This window comes from Dasypus novemcinctus, chromosome 2 (genome assembly GCF_030445035.2).
Source record: "Dasypus novemcinctus isolate mDasNov1 chromosome 2, mDasNov1.1.hap2, whole genome shotgun sequence".
In the NCBI taxonomy this organism is placed as follows: Eukaryota; Metazoa; Chordata; class Mammalia; order Cingulata; family Dasypodidae; genus Dasypus; species Dasypus novemcinctus.
In genome coordinates this window covers 116126510-116149657 of record NC_080674.1, presented here as the reverse complement: position 1 = coordinate 116149657, position 23148 = coordinate 116126510, and the positions used below count along the sequence as shown (strand labels likewise).

At 35.6% G+C, this 23148-nt stretch overlaps 1 protein-coding gene across 2 annotated transcripts in view; it reads right to left on the bottom strand.

Annotated features, from left to right (window-relative positions):
- The window catches only part of WDR36 (WD repeat domain 36), a 44952-nt gene that overhangs the window by 19783 nt on the left and 2021 nt on the right, over nucleotides 1-23148 (bottom strand). For both annotated transcript variants that reach the window (XM_058277028.2, XM_004466859.3), the window contains 11 exons: nucleotides 22118-22145; nucleotides 17688-17788; nucleotides 16092-16209; nucleotides 8042-8174; nucleotides 6292-6346; nucleotides 4839-4971; nucleotides 4369-4544; nucleotides 3900-4020; nucleotides 2885-2950; nucleotides 1700-1786; nucleotides 399-544 (listed from right to left, as the gene is read on the bottom strand). In XM_058277028.2, coding sequence (XP_058133011.1) covers nucleotides 399-544; nucleotides 1700-1786; nucleotides 2885-2950; nucleotides 3900-4020; nucleotides 4369-4544; nucleotides 4839-4971; nucleotides 6292-6346; nucleotides 8042-8174; nucleotides 16092-16209; nucleotides 17688-17759 — 1107 coding nt within the window. In that variant the 5' untranslated portion in view covers nucleotides 17760-17788; nucleotides 22118-22145. The remainder of the gene's footprint in view (nucleotides 1-398; nucleotides 545-1699; nucleotides 1787-2884; nucleotides 2951-3899; nucleotides 4021-4368; nucleotides 4545-4838; nucleotides 4972-6291; nucleotides 6347-8041; nucleotides 8175-16091; nucleotides 16210-17687; nucleotides 17789-22117; nucleotides 22146-23148) is intronic.

Sequence of the window (23148 nt, the reverse complement as noted above, 5' to 3'; positions counted from 1 at the left end):
AAAAGCAAGAGAAGGAGTAAGAAACAAAGGCAGAAGGAGGGGAAGAAGGGAGGAAGAAGGATTTTAAGATCCATATTCACTGAACATAATACTGCATACTAAACATTCAAGTAAAGAAAGTATGCAGATAAATGAAGATGTCAACTTCTAAGGGCATTCTAGGTAATCCTATATTAATTCGAAAATTAAAGTAAACAAATATCACATCTGATTACATATAAAGCTTAATTTCAATATTAAATAAAAATTTTCTGCAAACTGGAAAACTGAACATTATTAGATAATTTCATACTGTTACATACATTCTTTCAACCAATTTATTATTAGTAAACGAGTATAGCAAGAATACCATAAGACAGAGCTAAGGAGAAAATGTTTTCATAAACAAGCTTACTTACTGTTGCAGTTATGTCATCTTTCTTCAACTCCTTTGGCTTGAGAAAGTAAGCACCTATTGTAGATCTTTGATAGTTCCAGGTTGAACAAGATAGCTTACCTTGATGGCAAGCAATAATACCATCCCAGTCACCTTCACGAGCTTCCTCTAAAACAATTAAATTCATAAATCAAATTGCTTGTCATTCCCTCATTCCTTCACTTATTTATTCAGCATCTAATACTCCATGTTATCATCAGGCACTAGAGATACAATGATAAAGCAAGCAGGTCATCCTGATACCAATAAGCTTCCAATCTAAGGAAAGATATTGATTAGAAGAATTATAATAAAATATGATAATATCTTTTATGAGCACTCAGGAAGAGTTGAAGAGTTTTACTAAGAGATTTGGAGAGTATTAAATGGCTCCCTGCAAGAAGTGGTAAAACAAGTAGAAATTAACTGGGGTGGGGTGGGGAAGAAGGAATGGAGACACTCAAGAAACCGAACAAAAGCAAGCATAGCAAGTAAGTGAAGTATTTTGGGGAGAGGTGTGGGAGTAGATTAAGGAACCTGTGACCAAACTACAAAGGATCTTGCAAGCCATGTTAAGGAGAGAGAATTCTACCTTAAAAAAGAAACAAGAAGCCACTGAAAGATTTTTAAGCACATTTTTAATGCACATGATTAGATGTGCATTTTATAAAGATCACTCAGGTTCGAAGGCAAAAAACAGGCAGGAGGGCAATAAAGGTGAAAGAAATACCAGTGATAAGATTTCAGTAACCTTGAAATTGACATGGTGTCTACAGTAATCTTTGAAATTGACATGGTGTCTACAGTTATTTCCTACTATAGTTTTCATTCAGCAAACCCACCCTCAAACTACATTTTTCTTAAAATCACTTCTTTTGAATGAAGCATTGCTCAAACAGCATAGTATACTAAGGCCACAATATACCTAGACCTTGATAAAATTAGCCAGAGTTCTGTGATCATACTTTGCTCTTCCAGTTCTTACCTTTTTTTTTTTTACATCAGCAACTTTTATTACATCAGGCATATGACAAAAAAAGGTTATAAAAGCAAAAACTGTTTATTTAATCACTCTTACAGAGGAGAAAAGTCAAACTATTATATAACAAGTTTACATTATAAAGAACTCATTTTTAATCTACATACAATATTAGCATGCACTCTCTTCTGGACACTTACTAATATTTGCAAAATCATTTATGAAAATTGAGGAAACAAAGCAATATACAACAGAATATAAATGATAAAGCAGGATGTCTCAGGACACAGTATGAACTTACATACCTGCTGCAAACTTTGTTATGGGTGGAAGTCTCACTGACATGGTATTCTGAAGTCCTTTACGTTTGACTCTCTTTTTATTTATTAATCCTGTGGTTGGGAGAGAGAGGAACATAGATATGAATTCTTCTTACTGAAAAATGGACTTAAGAAAGAGCTATTCATTGTCATGTAACTATAAAGTTCAAGACATTCCTGCTTAACTCAGAAGCAAAATGAACTTTTCACGACTACTATTTAATCATTTGTGAAAGTTAGCCAGTATCATAAGAAAATGAAATGATAATTTCATAATGGTTATTTGCAAAATATGACTGTCACACAGTAACATCAAGCAACAGAATCAATGAAATAATTATCATTAGTAGTAAGTTTCACCGAGGCCAGATACAGAATACAAAAAAAAAAATCAGTAAGTTCCCTATCATGCAGCAATAACCAGTTAGAATTATGATGGAAACAAAGATCACATTTATAATAACAGCAGAGAGAGAGAGAAAAAAACAAAGAAACAAACTTAAATATGTAGGACCAACATGAAGAAAACTAAAAACATTCACAGAGGAGGAAAAGGAAAGACAACTTCAAAGAGAATATATCATGTTCCCACATGAAAAGATTCTTATAGATATCAAATCTCCCAAATTTAATTCGAAGAGGAATTCCTTTGGATTTTGATCTAAAAAAGACCCTCAAATTCACCTGGAAACTTCCATATACATGAATAGCCAGGATAATCATTAAAAAGAGTAATTATTAATAAAACTGAAAAACACTTTGTTTCATTAACAAAATCTTTCAAAAGAAAGATTTTGAAACCATGGGAAGGGAATATAAAATGAGCCCCTTACAGCAAAAAGATAGGACAATACTTGTTTTGATGCTCTAACCTCCCTTGCATTTTAAAAATTCTACACTCTTCAGACGTCTCAAGTTGGGTTAATATCAATGTCTTTTGGGTGGGAGCAGTATGTCTGTACCAGCCAAGATGTCTGTTCTCAATAGCCTTATAGCAACTAAATTGCTGTCTTAGCAATTTTGATCTTAGGACTCTCACTACTACCTCTCCATATACATTTTTATTCTACCCAAGAAGAGGAAACTGATGAAACCTTGTCCAACTGTCTCACAAAATCTTGAAATGTTTCTTTAGTGACAAACTTTTTTTCCATCTTGTAAATGACTTACCATGGCCCAAACTCTTATTGAATTTTTCATGTATCGTGGAAAATGACTGAAGAGTTCCATCTTGACCTATTGATATATAGAGAAAATTCCTAATCACACTTCACCAAAACAACGGACCATTTGAATCACAGATCTTATAAGTTAAATTTTAAAAAACCTCTAAATTACAGTTTGGAGGACTCTAAAGCAACTACTTCATCAGAATGTCTAACTGCGCAAACAATGTAATTCAGTAAGAATAAAGGATAAGATGAGGAACTTAAAATTTTTAACAAATTATTAGTGGAAGAGGCAATGGCCAAATTTTCCAAGTCTGACCACATAATTCTGAGGAATAATAAATAAAATGATACTCCAAGCACTTCCTGAAGTAGTCAAAAAGAACTGCCTCAGTTTTACTCGCATTTCCAAGTCACTTGAAGTGATATTTGAACCCAAAAACGTATGAACACCAAGCCTACTAAATACTGAACAAGCCCCCTCTCAAGTGGAAACAGAGTGGGCATCACCATTAAGAACGAACAAATGTAACAGAGGAATGCAAATATGGACTAAAGTAGACTTATTATTATTCTAGTAATGAAAGAACTTGCAACACTAATATAAAAGCAGTGGTCACCAGAGGTTCTGAGGGGAGGGAGATGGAAAAATAGGGCATTTTTGACACGCTGGAATTGTTCTGCATGACACTGCACTGATGGATACAAGCCATTATACATTTTGTCAAAACCTATGAAATGGCAAAGTATAAACCATAATGTAAACTATGGACCATGGTTAGTAGCAATATTCAATGTGTTCATCAATTGTAACAAACATACCACACTAACGAAAGATGTTGTTAATGAAGAAAAGTGTGGGAGGGGGAGGTGGGTTACATGGGATTTTCCTGTATTTCTGCTGTAACAACATTTATGTAATCTAAAGCTTCTTTAATAAAAAAGACATATATTAAACACCCACCTCTCAATAAATACTTGCTGGAATAAACTAATAGCACAAAGAAGAAACTCACTTGCGCTAAGAATCTGTTGTCCATTTTGTCCATAATATCCAATTTTGGTGAGAGGAGCACTATGACCCATTCTGAATCTTAATAGTCGGCCTTCACCTGCAGGACCATCAAATATCCATATCTGCCAAGAAATAAAAAGGTAAGGTACTTCCATGATGCACTAATATACTATATGTAAGCAGTCAAATCACGTCCTACATAAATCAACTAGCACTACATAATTGCCAGGCCCTTACTCCTGGAACTATGGGAAAGGGGTGACGAGAGGTAGTGGTGGATAAAGTGTCACTCTTTTCTTACTTTGTGGCAGTCATGCTGCATGCTGCTCTTTTTGTTTCATCAATACCAATATCTTATTCCATATTCTTTCCAACTTCTAGGTTCAAGGCTGACACATTAAAGCAAGCTTGTAACAACCCAAAGGGTAGGCCAGATGAGCTACTTATAAAACAACAATAATCATTAATACCCTGAGAGCATTGTCGGCACCATTTGTGACAAGAAGTGGCTCTCTATGAAGAAATGTCAGTCCAGCAATTGCTGTAGAATGTGCATTTCTCATTTGATTGATTAATTTTTTGTCTTCTAGATCCCAGAGTCCAATATGGCCACATGGGCTTCCAGCTGCCATTATTGGATGACCATCTGTTTATGAAAATGAGATACAGTAATAAAATACTTTAATACACCAAAACAACTGAACATGACAATTCATCTATGCATCTTTTTAATCTACAAAGTTAGAAAAGACTAAGAAGATACATGAAAGATATGCACCAATAACCTATCCATATTCCTTTGGCTCCCTCTCTATCAGTATTTCATTAATTTCTGTTAGATTAAATTACAAGAAAACATCTGTTAAGCAAAATTCTACATCTTCAAAGTAATGCAATTTAAGTGTTCTTTACTCTCATAAAAAAATAAGTTAAAAGATACCTGTACGAAATGAAATTGAAGTAATGGGTCCCCAGTCTTGACGAAACTTCATTAACGTTTCATCAAACTTAATGTTGTGAATGATAACCTGACCCGACACAAGACCAACTGCAACAACGTCCACAGCTGGTGCCTAAAAATTAAATTACAAAATTTATTATATTCTTAACCAAAGTAATTTTAATAATTCTGAAGGTATTTGCCATTATTTGTGTTTTCAAAAGAAAATCTGGAGTGTCTTTATGAAAGTCACATCATACCTTAATTGCTATTTAGCACAGAAGTATTTAGGAATAATTTTTCAAAGTTACTTCCCAGCTGCAAATCTGCCAGTCACCATCCCTTCCTCAAAATCAAAATATAGCTGACTTGGGAAGAAAACAACCATAATAGAAAAAGAAGTTCATATGTACAATCACTATAGCTCATCAACTAGATGGACACAGAAAAGGGAGACAATTCCTAGAAAACATATAATGGCTTGCCACATCAACACAAGAGGCCAACTACAAAGAAAGTGAATTTTTTTATTCAAGCAAAATAGAAAAAAAAACCTAAAATAATCAAAAGGGCAAAATAAATTTTGTAATTAGTCTTCCAGCTCCAATATTCTATGACCGCAAACTTCATTTTATATAATGAATGGTCTTACTTTGGCTATGCTGTAAGTTTCTCTATTTTAGGACAGAAGTCAATTAACATTATAAAATGGTTTCAGGCTACTTTATTGATTTGCCATCAAGTGCCCACTGTGTAACAGACACTCTGTAGAAGCCATGTACATCCCTCAAGAGTACTAACCATGTGATACCTCTGGGGGTCTTTCGGGTAGGGGAAAGCTAAGCTAGGTTGACAGAAGTCAAAGAGGACATGGGAATGCAAATAAACTGGACAGCCATAAGTAATGGGTATTCAGAAAGACAAGAGAACACTGGCTGTATGTGTCTAATATAAATACGTAATTCTCTTGATTCATTCAGTCCTGTATCTTTTGCAGAGTCATGAAAACATAAAGCAGTTCTTTCTGGAAGAGGTTAGTATTGAACCAAACATTCAGGTTTTGACCCCATTATTTTAAAACAAAAATCTCATCATGACAAATTTTTTTGTATAACCTACAATCTCCCTTGCTTCATTGAACAACTCATCTCCACTATCCACAAGCATGCACTGGAATACATGCTTATAAAATTATTGTAAACAAAGGTTCCCTAGCAACCACAGGTCTTGAGGCTAATTCCAAGTACTAAAATTTTCACAAAAATCTAAAGGCAAAGACATCATTCATTTTCAATTATATTTCCATGATGCTATTTCTTCAGGGTATGAGTTATAAAAGATTAAGTTTTATTATTTGGCCATTAAAGTCTAAAAATATGATTGACCCTCTGTAACTAGAAGATCTTTCCAAAACCAAATTAGTTTCTTCTTTTACTTAACAGAAAATACTAACCTGCTGAAGAGTTGTCACTCCAACCTTCCATCCTGGAAATGTATACAGAAGTTTACTACAAAAAGAAAAATAGTTGGAAAGTTGTTTTTTTGTTTTTTGAGAAAAACGAAACTGATTACATATTAAAAAGTGCAATAATAACATATCTATTAAGTCCTTAGTCTGCCAGATACTATTCTAAGTACATGTATTAACTTATTTAATACGCAAAACAATCTCATGACGTATGTATTACCACTGTTTTCCAGATAAGAAACTGAGGCAGGGATGTGAAATAATTAGGCTAAGAACACACGGTTAATAAGTGGTAGACCCTAGACAGATTTATTCCAGATTCCAAGCTGTTAACTGTTAATGCTATGTCCTATCTTTAGGAAATTAAATGCCCAAGTAGGAAAAATACACGTGAGTAAAAACCATTTTATATTATAGACTACAATAGATAGATAGATAGATAAAGGAATTCAAGTTTATTTTAAGAAGAACTCTAACAGCAATATGTTTTTAGAAATAACATCCTAAAAAGGGAATATATTATGTTTTAACTACAATACTAATCTTACATTACATAATTGTTACAAAGCAATAGTAAATAGAATAGTAAACTATTCTATAGTATTGAGCCATGAATGATAAAAAAATAAATCCATGGAGCAAACAGAGATCTCTGGAATCTTTGTAATGATAGTAGTATTAAATCATTTCTGTAAATGGGCACAGATAAATATTAATACAGTCAATGATCATACAAGGTATATTCAACATACAATAAAGAATGTAAACATAACATTAAGAACCTAAGTAGACTATTTTAAGGGCAGAGACAATATCTTAGACACTATCCCTGAGCCTAGCACACAGCAGGTAGTCAATGATGCTGTTAAATTGAACTGAAACACTGATTTAAAACAAAGGACTAGGATACAAATTAAATCTTTGATAATCTTATTTCCCTTTCTGAATTTATCAGGGCTTTGGAAAGTTTAATCTAGTCCAATGTTTTGTTTGTTTGGTTTCTTTAATGCCAAGTAAGGAGACCTGAGCTGCTGCCTTTTTTTCTGGATTAATGTTCAAATAACAGGTAAGAGAATTTAAAATCAATTGTCTAGCCCTCCAGTTATACAATAACACTATTGTAGATGTTCATCATGCTCAGGGTTGATGATAAAAGTATAAGAGTGTCAACTACAATGTAAGCTATAATCCATGCTGTATAGCAGTGCTCCAAAATGTATTAATCAAATACAATGAATGTGCCACACTGATGAAAGAGGTTGTTGATGTGAGAGGAGTGGGGAGTGTGGGTGTGGAATGGGGTATATGGGAACCTCTTATATTTTTTACTGTAACATTTTGTGTGATCTACGTATCTTTAAAAAAAGGTATTTTACCTATTAACTATTTATAAATGCTAGTATTAATTTATTGAAAACCAAAAGCCACTCAGTGACAATCATAGAATTATTCACTCTTTTCTGATGGCTATAGCTTTCTCTGCAGTTTCATGAATTCTTCACACACTTTTCAACTAGCATTTATGAAACTGACTACATGTGCCAGGATCACATGTCACCTGTTCATATATATGACCCCATTAGCAAGAGCTCCAAAAATAGGTACATTTATTGAGAGTACTCCAAATAAATACATTAGGGTAAGGAGAACTGAGACATAAGTATGCATTAGGAAGTCATAGATGAGGACAAAGGAGGAACTACTACTGATGCTATTTTCAAAATAAAATGCTTACTTGGATTTTATATTCCACAACTGCAGGCTTCCTTGTTCACTGCCAAGAAGTATTTTATTCAAGTAGGTACTTGGATGCAAAATTGCAGAAATTTTAAATACAGATTTATCAAAAGCCAATTGTAGGTATTCTTCTACAAAAGCAAAAGTTATATAAATAATACATATTAATTTCTTGTAAAATAGTTAAGAATATTTTTCATATACTCCTATATCTATCCTACCAAAATTTACATACTAATATAAACCATTTATAAACTAACTTACAAATATTCCTTAATTAAATAAATGTAATGAATGGCAACTAGTTAATATAACCTAGACTGTCAAAAATTTCCAAAAGTTCTGAAAAAAATACAATTAAAAGTTTATAAAAAAGAAAAATAAGGATTAAAGAACTATCTTAGGGATCGGCCTTAATATTTTTACAATTTGATCAGAAGACAGACAGTATTCCATGTCAAGTGCTTAAACTAAACTCTTTCAGGGAGTAAAAAAAAATACCTGCAAAATTTAAAGAGTCATCCAAGGATATAAAAAGCAACAGTCAAGGTCTTAATGAAATTAAAAAAAGTACTTCTGGAGACAAATCCTAGTCAACCAGGATGGTGGTATAAGACGTTCCAGGGTGCTACATCCCCACAGACTCTTTGAACAATTAGCAAAAACTGGTAAAATAACATGTCTAAGAACTCTAGAAAATAGTTATAAGGTTGAAATAACTGGGTAAGTGCTGAATCAAGAAAATGCAGCTTTAAAAAGTAGTAGTAGAAGCTCCTGATTCCTCTCTTGTCCTCTCCCCTGCATTGTGTAGAGGCAGCCTGTACTGTCATTATGGTTCCCTGGTCCTGTTATTAAGGGAACAGAGTAGCCCCTATTAACATACTGGGTTATCTGTATGTCAGTGCCAATCTAGTTGGTGGCAACTTGAAAGACTGAACCAGGAAACTCCTCTCTGGCTCACCCTCCCAAAGGAGTTTGCTGACACCTAAAGCAGTGTAAGAAACAATTATGTCAAAGCAGCCTGGGGCAAAGGATAACCTGGTTTAAGAAATACAACAGAGCACCTAGAGCGGAAGAAAGTTTATTTCAAAGGGAGTAGAGGAGACGTTAGAATTTCTGAAATCCTGGAAATTCCTAAGATTACCAGCAGGCACAAGTCCAGGACAAGACAAAGGCTTCACATAGTCTCAGATAAGACAAAGAGTACCCTGTACTTCAAAATGAGGGGGAGATTAAGACTTACCAGATAAACAAAAGCTTAGACCTGCCCTACAAGCAATGCTAAATGGAGATCTTTAAACTGAAAGAAGAGGACACAAGAAAGTGGACTGAAACAGCATAAAACTAGCCATATGGATAACTATAAATGCCAGTGCTACCATATCGTATTTTTTGCTTTGCAGCTCACTTTTTACTTCTTACAGGTTCTAAAATGCAAATACCTTAAAAAGTAATGATAAATCTACAGTTTTGGACAAACCATGTCCAGAGATAAATAATTAGTAACAAGTACAAGAAAAAGGTACAGAGACAGAAGGGTATAGGAACAGTGATGCTGTTGAAGTCAAGTTGGTAACAAATCAAACAGAACTGTTACAGATTTAGCATGTTTCATTGATGCGTCATGGTAATCACAAATAAAATATATGGAAAAAAAACTCAGAAAGAAAGAAAGGTTCAAAACGCTATACAAGAAAAAATCAAATGAATATGAAAATAGGAACTAAAAGAAGAACTGAGGGACAAAAGGAATAAGACTTACAAAGACCAAATAGCAAATGACAGAACAAAGTCCCACATTATCAGTAGTTGACTTTGAATGGAAACGGTTAAACTCTCTAGTCAAAAGGCAGATATAGCAGTTTGATATTATGAATTCCAAAAATAGATATTGGATTATGTTTGTAAAACGGTCTGTCGGAAGTTTCACTTTTACTTAATTAAATTAAAATTAGGGCTTTGATTGGGCCATCCAGTAGGGCCTTGAGTCCCAGCCCCTTGGTGGGTGGGGATTCACAGATAAAAGACATGGCAAAGGACAGAGTTGAAGTTTTGAGCTGGAGCCCAGGAAGTGAACACACAGGAGAACACAGAGAAATAGAGACGGCTCCTTAGACATAGCAGAAGCTTGGGGGGAGGGAGAGAGCTGTTTGCCTGATAGTCTAGGCTGGCTTTATGGAGAGAGCACAGCAGCTGAGCCTGGAGAGAAACAGAGCTCCAGGAAGATTGAAACCCAAGAAGCCTGACTCTTGGCAGCCATGGGCAGCCATATTGCCCCAACATGTGGTAATAGACTTTGATGAGGGAAATAACTTATGCTTTATGTCTTGGTAACTGTAAGATTCTAATCCAAATAAACACCCTTTACAAAAAGACAGCAGATTTCTGGCATTTTGCATTAGCACCTCTTTGGCTGACTAATACAGCTGAGACTGGAAGAGTAGCTAAAAAGCATGAGCCAACAATATGCCATCTACAAGAGAGTCTCCTTAAATTCAAAGACATAAGTAGATTCAAAGTGAAAGGATAAAAAATATATACCAAGCAAATAGTAACCAAGAGAGCTGGGATAGCTATAGTAATACCAGATTTTAAAAATGGACTTTAAGTCAAAAACTGTTACAAGACAAAAAGGTCACTGTATAATGACATTGATAAAGGTGAGAATTCAACAAGACATAAAAATGATAAATAGATATGCACCTCTTGGCAGAGTCCTGAAATATATGAAGCAAATACCAAAAGAATTAAAGGAAAAAATAGTTCTACAGTAATAGTAGGAGGCTGTGATACACCACTAATAATAATGGACAGAACATCTAGACAGAAGATCAATAAAAAACAGATCTGGTGAACAACACTATAAACCAACGAGACCTAACAGACACACACAGAACACTTCCACACAGAAAACTTCAACCAAAAGCAGAATCACACACCTGCTGAGAAGCATATGTATCATTCCTCAGGATAGACAATGTTAGGTCAAGTTAAGTCTCAATAAGTTGCAGAAATACAGAAATACAAAGTATCTTCTTGGATAACAAAGGAATGAAGACAGCAAAATGAGAGGGAGAAAGACAAAAATTCACAAATATGTAGAAATTAAACAATGCACTCTTAAGCAACCAATGAGTCAAAGAAGAAATTACAAAGGAAATAAATATCTTGGAGAAATGAAAACAAAAAATGCAACAAACCACAACACAGACTTCAGTAAACACAATGCTAAAAGGAAATTTATTGCTCTAAATGCTAACATAAAAAAGATCTCAAATCAGAAACCTAGCTTCAAAACTTGAAGAACTAGGAAAAGAAGAGCAAACTAAGCCCAAAGTGAGCAGAAGGAAGGAAATAAAGGTTAGGGCAGAGATAAAAGAAATACAGGATAAAAAAAAAAAATTAGAATCAACAAAGCCAAAAGTTGGTTCTTTGAAAAGATCACTACAATCAACAAATCTTTAGTTTGGTTGAAAAAGAAAAAAAAGACAAAGGATGGAAATGACTAAAATAAGAAGTGGGAGAGTGGACAATACTCTGAATCCATAGAAATAAAAAGGATTTTAAGAGAATACTAGCAAATACTGTATCCAACATACTAGAAAACCTAGATGAAATCGGCAAATTCTTAAAAACACCCAAACTACCTACACTGTCCCAAGATGAAACAGATGATTTCAAGAGACCAATAACAAGAGATTAAATCAATCATCAAAAACTTCCAAGAAAAAAGCCCAGGCTCTACTGGTGAATTTTACCAAATATTCCAAGGAGAATTACAATCAATTCTTCTCAAATTCTTCCAAAAAAGTAAAAAGGAAGATATACTTTCAAAACTCATTGTATGAGGCAAACAAGACCCAAATACCAAAGTGAGATAAAGATACCACAAGAAAAGAAAATTACAAATCCCTTATGAGTCTCGATGTAAGAATCCTCAACAAATATGGTTTAACTGACTCCAACAATTAAAGGAATTATAAACCATGATTAAGTGGGATTTATCCCAGTTATTTAAGTGTGATACAACATAAGAAAATCAATTAATGTAATACAGCACATCAAGAGAATGAAGGCAAAAAACTATGTGATCCTCCAATAGATGCAAAAAGGAATTTGACAAAATCCACAACTTCTTGATAAAAACATTTAGGAAAGTAGGAATAAAAGGAAACTTCTTCAACATGATAAAAGAGCATGTATGAAAAACCCATAGCTAACAACAAACTTTTTATTTTTTTATGTATTTCTCCCCACCCCCTTGTTGTTTACACTTGCTGTGTCTTTAGGAGGCACGAGGAATTGAACCTGGGACCTCCAGTATGGGAGGGAGGTGCCTAATCGCTAAGCCACCTTTGTTCCCTGCTTTGTTGGGCTTCTCATTACGTTTTTTCTTCTTGTGCCTCTCAGTGCATCAGCCTGCCATGCCTGCCCATCACGTCAGCTCAGTCTTGCTCGTTTTTTTTCTTTGGAGGGACTGGGAACATCTGCTCCCTGCTTTGTTATGTCTCTCATTATGTTCTTCTTGTGTCTCTTGTTAAGGTATCTTGTTGTGTCAACTTGTCATGCCTGCCTGTCTCGCCAGCTCACTGTTTTCTTTAGGAGGCACTGGGAACTGAACTACAAACCTCCCATGTGGTAGGTGGCAGCTCAGTTGCCTGAGCCACTTCCACTCCTCCCCCTCCCCCCCCCTTTTTTTTTTTGCTAACATCAAACTTGGTGAATGGTGAAAGACTGAAATCTCTTTCTCAAACATCAGGAACAAGAACAGTTCCCACTGTCACCACTGAACATTTTACTGGAAGTTCTAGCCAGAGCAATTAGGGAAGAAAAAGAAATAAAAGGAATCTAAACTGGAAAGGAAGAAGTTAAACTTTGAATATAAGCAGATGACATGATCTATATACAGAAAATTCTGAAACATCCACAACAAAGCTATTAAAGATAATAAAAATGAACTCAGCAGTGCTGGGGAAAGAACAACACACAATAATCAGTAGTTTTTTCTATGCACTAGAAATGAGCAATCTGAATTGGAAATCAAGAAAGAAATTTAGTTACCAATGACAACTACAAGAATCAAATAACTAGGAAAAAAATCTAACCAAGTATATAAAGGGCTTGTACACAGAAAACTACAAGACACTGCTAAAAGAAATCAAAGACCTAAGTAAACAGAAGGATAGTCCATATTCACGGATTGGAAAACTAAATTTAATTGATGTCAGTTCTCTGCAAAGTGATTTACAGATTCAAGGCAAGTCCAATAAAAATTCCAAAAGACTTCTTTGCAGAAATGGAAAGACAATCACCAAATTTATATGGAAGGGTAAGTGGCCATGGACAGTCAAAACAACCTCGCAAAAGAAGAACAAAGTTGGAGGACTCATACTTACCTATTATAAAAATTATTGCAAAGCCCACAATAATCAAAATAGCATGATACTGGTACAACAAAAGAGATATAGGCTAATGGGAAAAAATTGAGAGTTCAGAAATAAACTCTCCTATATAGCAAACTGATCTTTAACAAGAGTGCAAAGTTCACTCAATGGGTAAAGAATAACCTCTTTGACAAATGGTACTGGGAGAACTGGACATCTACATGCAGGAAAAAGAAGGTGAACCCCTACCTTACAAGATATTCAAAAATTAACTCAAAAGTGATCCAAGACCTAAAAATAAAAACCAAGACTAGAAAACTACTACTTCAAAGACGTTATGTTAGGCAATGGTTTCTTAGATCCACACCTAAAACACAAGCCAACACAAGAAAAAACAGGTAAATGAAACTTCATCAAAATTAAAAACTTTGTGCACTGAAGGACAAGACAACCTGCACAATGGGAGATAATATCTGCAAATCACATATCTGATAAAGGTTTAATAGCCAGAATATAATTCTAAAATGCTACTATTCAACAAAAAGACAATCTAATTTAATGGGCAAAGACCTGAATAGAATTTCTACAAAGTTAAACAAATGCCAGAAAGCATATAAGATGCTCAACATTAAGAAAAATACAAATCAAAGGATAATAACATGCCATTTCACAAAAATAAAAATAACAAGCGTGGAAAAGGATATGAAAAAATAAGAAACTTGTTCCCTTTTGGGAATGTAAAATGTTATAGCCACTGTGGAAAAGTCTGGCAGTTCTTAGAAAGTTGAATATAGAATTACCATATGACCCAGCAATCCTACTTCTAAGTATATATCCAAAAGAACTGATGAACTTTAATGACTTCATGTTGAGTGAAATAAGCCAGATACAAAAGGTACATAATATATAATCTCAATGATATAACCAGAATATGCAAATTCGTAGAGTCAGAAACTAGAATATAGGTACCAGAGGCCTAGGTGGAGGTAGGGATAGGGGAGTTAATGCTTAATTGGTACAGTTTCTGTTTGGGGTGATGGAAAAATTTGGGAAGGGATAGTGGTGATGGTAGTACAACATTATGAATGTAATTTATACCACCTAATTATATATTTCAATGTGGTTAAGGAGTATTTTAAGTTGTATATATATTACCAGAATAAAAGTGAAAAATAAATAATGTAAGACTGTACGAAACAGTGAACCCTAAAGTAAATTATGGGCTAGTTAATAGTATAATTATAATATTATTTCATGAACTGTAATAAAGGTATCACACTAATGTAAAGTGTTAATAATAGGGAAAACTGCGTATTTGATGCAAAGTATCTGGGAATTTTGTATTTTCTAAATGATTTTTATGTAAACTTAAAGGAAATTTAAAAACAAAAAGAGGGAAATGGACTTGGCCCAGTGGTTAGGGCGTCCGTTTACCACATGGGAGGTCCACGGTTCAAACCCCGGGCCTCCTTGACCTGTGTGGAGCTGGCCCATGCGCAGTGCTGATATGCGCAAGGAGTGCCACGCCACACAGGGGGAGCCCCATGCGCAAGGAGTGCACCCATAAGGAGAGCCACCCAGCACATAAGAAAGTGCAGCCTGCCCAGGAATGGCACCGCCCACACTTCCCTGCCGCTGACAACAACAGAAGCGGACAAAGAAACAAGATGCAGCAAATAGACACAGAGAACAGACAACTGGGGGAGGGGGGGAATTAAATAAATAAATAAATAAATCTTGAAAAAAAAAAAAAGAAAGAAAAAAAACCCAACAGTGTTTCTTACACATTTCCACAGAAGAACCTCTAATAGATCAGAGGGAAAGAACTCATTACTGGGGTGGGGGGAATCTGTAGTAACGTGTTACAAAATCAAAGTATCCTTTGTAATCTTACAGGTTATATCAAAAATTTCTATGTGCAAATTTTATTTTCCACTTTATAATTCAACCATGATTGAAACAATCCCTCCCACACACAAATGTTCCAATATATTTGCATATCAAAGATATACTTCATTTAAACTTTTATTTCACACACAGTCTAGTACATTGCTACATACCCCCAGGGATACGTGTATTACAGTTTAAGAAGCATAGATACAGGCGAAAATTTTAAACTTTACTTTAAATGGTATTTTAAAAGATCGAATCCCTATGTGTGACTTGTAGTTTTATTTAAAGTGACTATGATGCTCCCTGAAAACATTGGTTCAATGCAGTGCTATAACCACGAAAAAAAACTGGGCATCAGCTTTAAAGAAAGCCTCCTTAACTGGAAGACTGTATTCTTAAATCCTATAATAGGCCCCCTAACGAGTATTCACACAGGGAATATTTCAGAATTTAGTTCACTGCACTTGAACAAATACAAAACAAGTAAAAGAGTGACCAATTTGCAAAAGAGAATGAAATAATTCCCAAGAGGGGAGCCTCTAGGATTTTTACTAAAAATGAACATATTGCATTAAACAATGAGTTAATCAAGGGGTGATATAAGCTAAAGATGTAAATAGGTTAAAGAAGAAGTTAAAAGCTTTAATTCAAGACAAATCCACAGTCTTTTATTAAGGACCTCTGGTATAGAAGTTATGCTTACACAGGTTTAAAATTTTATCTATATATACTATCCCAAGATAAAAAGCAAATAAATTAGTTAATTCTTACCTCCTGAATATACGTGCCAAATAATAAGGACGCTGTCAGTATCAACAGAGATAACATGATCCCCAAAGGGCTGCAAAAGATGGATTTCTGCCTTATGGCCCTTAAAAGTATGTACGACCTACAATGTTAAAGTTTAAAAGAATTTCAGAGTATTATTCATTCATCGTGTAATATTATTCACGTTAAAAAAGCCTCCTAATCCTGGAGATGCTAGCTTTAAGAACTGCACTCAATGTCTGATTATCCAGGGTTACATTAACAAACAAGGAATCATTCATGTTTACATGTGCTCCCTCAGCCAGTTCATTAAGGAAATGCTTAGACTTAGCATGGTTTAAGAAAAAAGGTGTGTGACCTCTTGGGATCAGCCACTTCCCACCTGAGGTTAATGAGGAGGCATGCAGACACAGGTGAGTCCCTCACCCAATTCAACCAAGTTAACTCCATGCAGCTCCTAAATGGGCTGCTCTAGGAGGCTGAACTCTACAGACCCCTGCCAACTAGCTTCCAAATGAGCTGCGGGAGAGAGATGTCAGGATACATTTTTCGTCAACCTTTCTGCTTTGATGCAGAGACTCTTACCCTTCAGTAACTGCATCCCCCGTAACTCATTCTCCACGGTTTCAGTTCTCACCATACTCCAGTAACACTAGTTCTTCTGGTCCTTTTTGCCCTAGGGGTGGTAACAGCTTCCCACAGCTGAAATATCTAATACCTCTCTACCCCTACATATAGTTTTTCCATTAAAATCTTTTTACCTGAACCCTCTAGAGTACAGTCAATTCCTGTTCAGACCCTAATACAAGGCAAGACTAGTAACTGATTTTCTGGTATTTCCCTAACATGTTGGAAAACCTACATAGCCTAGTGAAAATACTTGGCTAAAAAGCTGACATTTTTACTGACTCTAAAAAAATCCGAATAACTCCTATTAAAGAACTCTACTATAAGTAGTGATGAAAGTGGGCTCTGGGAACAAACCTCAGAAGGTCAAGCCCAGCAAGTATACTTGGCTATCTGGTCATTCCACTGCCACCTCCCTTTCATTCTAAACCACTAGAGCTAGGTCATCTCTTAAGTTTGTCCCAGGACACACTTAGAAACCAAATACTAGATTTTGACCCAAAAGATCCTTCCGTAAGAGTGGAGAAAAGAGAGATTCTAGCTTTCTCTAAAAAGGGAGCAAGCACCAGGTTCTTAGAAAATTAGTCACGGGCCGAGTTGCTCACAATGAAGAAGTCATAAAGCAAATATATATCCCCCAGAACAGCTTCTTCAAAATATACATACCTAAGTCCTTAACCACTAACTCCACAAAGAAGCAAGCTCCAGAAATGAGATCTTTTTGGATGTGAAAATTTTGAAGAAGCTGCCCAAGAAATTCTGCCATTTATCCCTGATAAGAAAACTGAATTAAACATCGGTTTTTAACTAATCCTTTCACGAACTAGTAAAATCAATGTTCTCTCCCTTGAAAAAACAACTGTGGACATTTCAATAGTGTTCAGGGAAATAATGGCAATATTAAAGCTCCCTCCATTATGACAATCAATTACTGACTACATAAGACAAACAAGTTAAAACAGTGATACAAACCTCTTTATTACGGGCAAATGCAGAGAAAATATTTCCATACGCGGCAAAGACTAGCCTCCCATCAGCTGCCATGCAGCAGATATCCTGTGGAACAGAGTTACCTAGGTAAAAAGAAATAGAAAAATAAAAGAAAAAAAGATTTTTAAGATCTTGGAACAAAACAGAAACTTCAAGTATAAGCATAACTTTCAAGGCTATAATTTTTTAAAAGTATATAGATAAAAGTGAGAGCTGAGAATTAGACTATAAATTTTGACCCTAATGTTATTTTAGGTACCAAATAACTGTAAGGCTGAGAATTTGAAATTACCTTGCCCTTCCCTAAGAGACTAAATGTCTAGTATTTGCAGACTTAAAACATAATCTTCCACATGAACATCTTTGGGAACCAAGTTCACTGAGAACTCCAGGAAAATCTTAACAAATCAAAACCTAGATGCCTACCCAATTCTACCATTTGCACCAACCCAAAACAACTCCATATGGTACTCTACATATCAGCCCTTATTAACTAAAGGCAATTTAATTAATTAATATGGTTTCCATGTGGTCTTCTCCAAGGTAAATATGCCTATCACTTCTAACCATTTCTCACAGGACATAAATTCTACATTTCTATCTTGTCACATGGGCCTTTATTATTATTATTTCCTCTGGTAAGACATGAGGAATGTCTTAAGCATTTTTCGGTCTCTCCACGGAATTTGTCCCCATCTCTCGCCCGCTCCCTTCGGGCCCCTATAAGTCCCGAGCGTCAGTCTCTAGTGCAGTGCACTAGGAGACCTCCGACAGCGCAGCCTGCGGGGGTGCAGCCAGCGGCGATGAAGCCGTCTTGGCTGCAGCGTCGCAAGGTCACCGGCACCGGAGGACTTGGGGGCCCCTGCCCGGATCCTCTCCGGCCAGGGGCGCCGGCCTGGCCCGCAGGGCTTACTTAGCCCCGGGCCTGCGGGGCAGTCTCGGGGTCCGGAGCTGCCGGGCGCTGTCCTCGGGCGGCGGAGGCGAATACAAGACCCACTTCGCGGCCTCGGTGGCTGACCCGGAGAGGTTCTGGGGCAAAGCCGCGGAGCAGATCAGCTGGTACAAGCCCTGGACCAAAACTTTAGAGAACAGACACCCGCCTTCCACCAGTTGGTTTCTGCTGACTTCTGGCTTTCCCCTGTGACCCTCTCCTTATAAAGTCTTCAATAATCAAGATTAAGGCCCATTCTCATTCATCTGGGCCACACCTTAACTAAAAATAACACCGTCAAGAAGTCTTCTTAGTTTAAGAGTAAGAGCGTGCTTGTTAGGGTACATGATAGGGTACATAGGTATGAAGCAGCTAAGTAAGTCCTAGAAACTGAAAGAAGACTTGTGTGGCTGGAGGTTAAGAAATGACAGGAAAATTATCAAAAGATGAAAGGAGAGAGCTGGATTTTGAACAGTCTCGTGAATCAAGCTAGAGATTGTATTTTTATCTTTGCACATAATGCCTCACACATAGTGGTAACCAAAACATGGATATCCTACCCTTCTTTCTGTACTTACAACTAAAAAGGCTCAAGTTCAACCACAATTCTGTCACATACCTCTGACAAGTTTCAATATCCTCATCAGCACAAAAAGAATAATGAAGGTTCTAGAAGTTCAGGGTAGGAAAAGCGTGGAAAAGTCTAAAAGATGGAATAAAGAGCTACTCAGCAGAACAATGTATTCTTGTTATATACTGTGATGATTCTGGTTAGTGAGTTATCTAAACGTTTGGTTGTGAATTTGACAGTGAAGATAGTGTAACAGTAGAAAAGGGATGAAGAAATTAATATTTGTCTGAGCTGTATGAGGTATCTCGTGTATTTCTCACTTAGTATTATCCTGCGTTCTACATATGAGGGAATTTCAAGGATACACATCTGGTTAGTATGCTTTGGAATTGGACTAGTAACAATAACTTCAGTGGCCCTGGCAACTATTTCCAAACCCGGTGGCCAAATACTGATTCATTTAAAGTGAATTCTGAATGAATGGTTGTTCCAAATTGAAGGAGACCAAAGTGAACTAAAGTCAACAGGTGATTCTATGTCAGGCTTTTTTTGGTCTTGTTGCTGCTGTATTTGACATTTTTGAAGACAATTAGTAAATCTGGAATAGGGTTTGAGGATTAGTTAGTAAATTAAATTTTAACTTCCTAAATTTGATCACTGTGTTATGATTCCCCCCAAAATGCCCTTGTTTAGTGATTACATGCTGACATATCATGGGGTAATGGGGCATCATCTCAGCCAGTGGTTCAGGGTAAAAAAAACTTCTTTCTTTTACTTCCAGATTTTCTGTGGGTTTGAGATTGTTTTCCAAGGAAAAAAATAAGGAAAATACAATACGGATTTTTTTGTAGCCAGGAAGCAACTTAATTTCCCTAATGAGCTTTATTTCTTTGTCAAACAAATGCCCTGAACTGTTTAGGAAATTCAATCTCGGTTTTTTGTTTTTTTTTCTTATTAAGATTTTGTGAAATTTCCATCATATTTCTCAGATTTTATAAAAGTTATATTATATAACTCTGGTTTGAAAGCAGGAGTTTTATCTAACAATGAAAAATTTGTCCCCTTTAGAAAAACTCTAAATGAAGTGAATTTATTCATAATATTGTTCATGGTACCAGTTTATTTTAAATTTAAAATGATCAATTTTTATAAATTAAAAGAAAACATTTTAAGATGGTACATGGTCACCATGAAAAATCACCCGTTAGAAATGTAGTCCCTCAAAATAACCTCATCAAAATAGCCAGTTTTAAAAGATGGGCCTTATTTTATATTCGGAAGGTCAGCAGCTCCATATCTAATTTTCTCAGCCTGTCATGCTGCTGAACCTTCAGGACAGAGCAGAGTGAACTACAGGAATGCTGCAATTACATAAGCAAGGAAGGATTGCCTGGCAAATGGCACAATCAATGAACAATGGAAATTCAATCAACTGTGACTGATCTACTACCAGGTGTGGGGAAAAATCCAAATTTACCACCTCTTGGAAGGCGGCTTCCTTTTCTTTTGATCATGCCATATACTGGTGAGGGAAAAAAATTCCATGGTTGAAGTTATTTGCTTTTTATTTTTTTTTAAAAGAATTTCCACTTTTGTAAGTGAATATCCATAAAAAAAAATCATTGCCTTCCACTGTGGTGTGAACATTTGCAAGAGAAATGTGTGGGAGGCTAATGAATCTCTGCCTTAGTATATATGAATGCAATAAACTCTCAAAAATACAAAAAAAAAAACAAAAAACATTTTTCACATTGTACATTCTATTTTGGGATTTCATTTCCCTAATACTATTCTTATAAGTTTATTACTCAATTTGTATCCAATTTATAAGTTAAAGTACTTTTCTTCTGCCTTCTAATCTTAAAAATGTGAGCTTAGGGGAGGAGATGTTGCACAGTAGTTGAGCACCTGCATCCCACATACAGGGTCCTGGGTGCAATCTCTGGTACCTCCTTTAAAAAAAAAGTGAGTTTATCAGACATACACACTGGATATCTTATACATTCCCTCTGTTTTTCTCACAAGGATTATATTTGATGGTGAAACTAGAATTGTTCATTTTAGGACAAGCTCTTCATTACATTAAGCAGTTAAAAAATATATATATTCCTTCTATTGGAAGAAATACCAGAATGTGGGGGTAAGGGAAACTCTTACAGTAGAAGGAATGATGGAATCAAGAAATCACTGTTTGGTAACTGTGATACTATGGCACCCTACCAAATGATAAGCATTATCACTGCCAATATAGGACTAACCAACAGCATGTGCCTGCTGATATGAAGCATCAATTTTGAGATCATTTCTGTGTTATTCCTGCCAAAAGCATATAGCCTGCATCTAGTCAGGGAGAAACATCAGAAACAAACAAAATAAAGAACTTTCTAAAAAAGAAGTAGCTTGTACTCTTCAAAAAAAAAAAAAAAATCATGAAATACGAAGAAAGTCTGAAGCACTATTCATAATTAAAGGAGACTAAAGAACTTCATTGAAACAATTAGCAAAATCTGAATCAAGTTTATAGATTAGATAAAAATATCGTATAACCGTTTAGTGCCTCATTTTGACAAAATTACTGTGTTTATATAAGGGAAATTCTTGTTTTTAGGAAAGACACATTTTGGAGTAAAGAGACATCATGTCTGCAACTTATTCACAAATATTTTAGAAAAATGCTAGTTTGCGTGTGTATATATATAGGAAGAAATGGGGGAGAAGAAGACAGCAGAAGGAAGTAAATGCAGTAAAATGTTAACATCTGGGGAATTTGGGTAAGCAGTATACAGGAATTCTTTGTATTATTCTTGCAACTTTTCTGTCTTAAATTTACATAAAAATTTTTTTCAAAAAATTTTAAAAGAAGAGATACTAACTAAACATGTATGAATTCAGAATAAATTCCATACTTACTTACTGCGACCAGACTAAGTTTTTGAACCTGTTAAAAAAAAAAAGATTAAATATATTTTCATTAATCAAGACAATTAAGAAAATTACCTAGCACTTGAAGATTAAGATTCAACTTCATACATAAATTAGCTATGCTGTCCTTCTTTTAAAAAGACACTACTAACCCCAATTTTTAGGGTTAGGAAACCTTATATTCTCAACTCTTACATCAGGAGTGGTGATAGCAGGAGTGGGCACACTTTTTCTGTAAAGGGCCAGATAGTAAATATTTAGACTATGAGTCTTATGATCTCTTCTGCAACTACCTAATTCTGCCACTGCAGGACAAACATAGCCATAGACAACACAAACAAATGTGTGCGGCTCTGTTTCTATAAAACTTTATGAACACCAGATCAGATTTTCCATACAATTTTCACAGGTTATGAAATATTTTTTTGATTTCTTCCACCCATTTAAAGATGTAAAAACCACCATAGTACCTGGGTTATATGAAAACAAGTGGTGCTGGGCAGGATTGGCTTGCAGAGTGTAGTTCAGGAGGGATCTGGAATTACTGAACCAGCTGTATGACCTTGAGAAAGTTACTTAACCTTCCTGTTCTTTGAATTCCTCATCCATTTTTAGAGATTAGTTACCTACTTTATGGGATTGTTGTGAAAGTTCAATGAATACATTTGTGCAAACACTTAGAATGGAGTCAATAAAAGCGCAAACACTTAATAAATTTTGGAATTTTCGCTGCCATCATCCTTAACTCAGAACTTGTCTAGTTTCCCCTCTGGGAAAAGCTTATCTACAGAGGTACCGGAAGAGTCATATAGCCATGGCAATCCACAGAAGTATGGGAAGAGTCATATAGCCATGGCATGGGCTTGAGGTCCAAACTAGTGATTTACGTTCATCAGTGCCATTTTTTACTCCCATGTTAGTTTCAGTTTCAAAAATCATAGCCTAGGCAAGCGGATGTGACTCAATGATAAGAGCCTCCGCTTACCATATAGGAGATTCAGGGTTCAGTACTCAGGGCC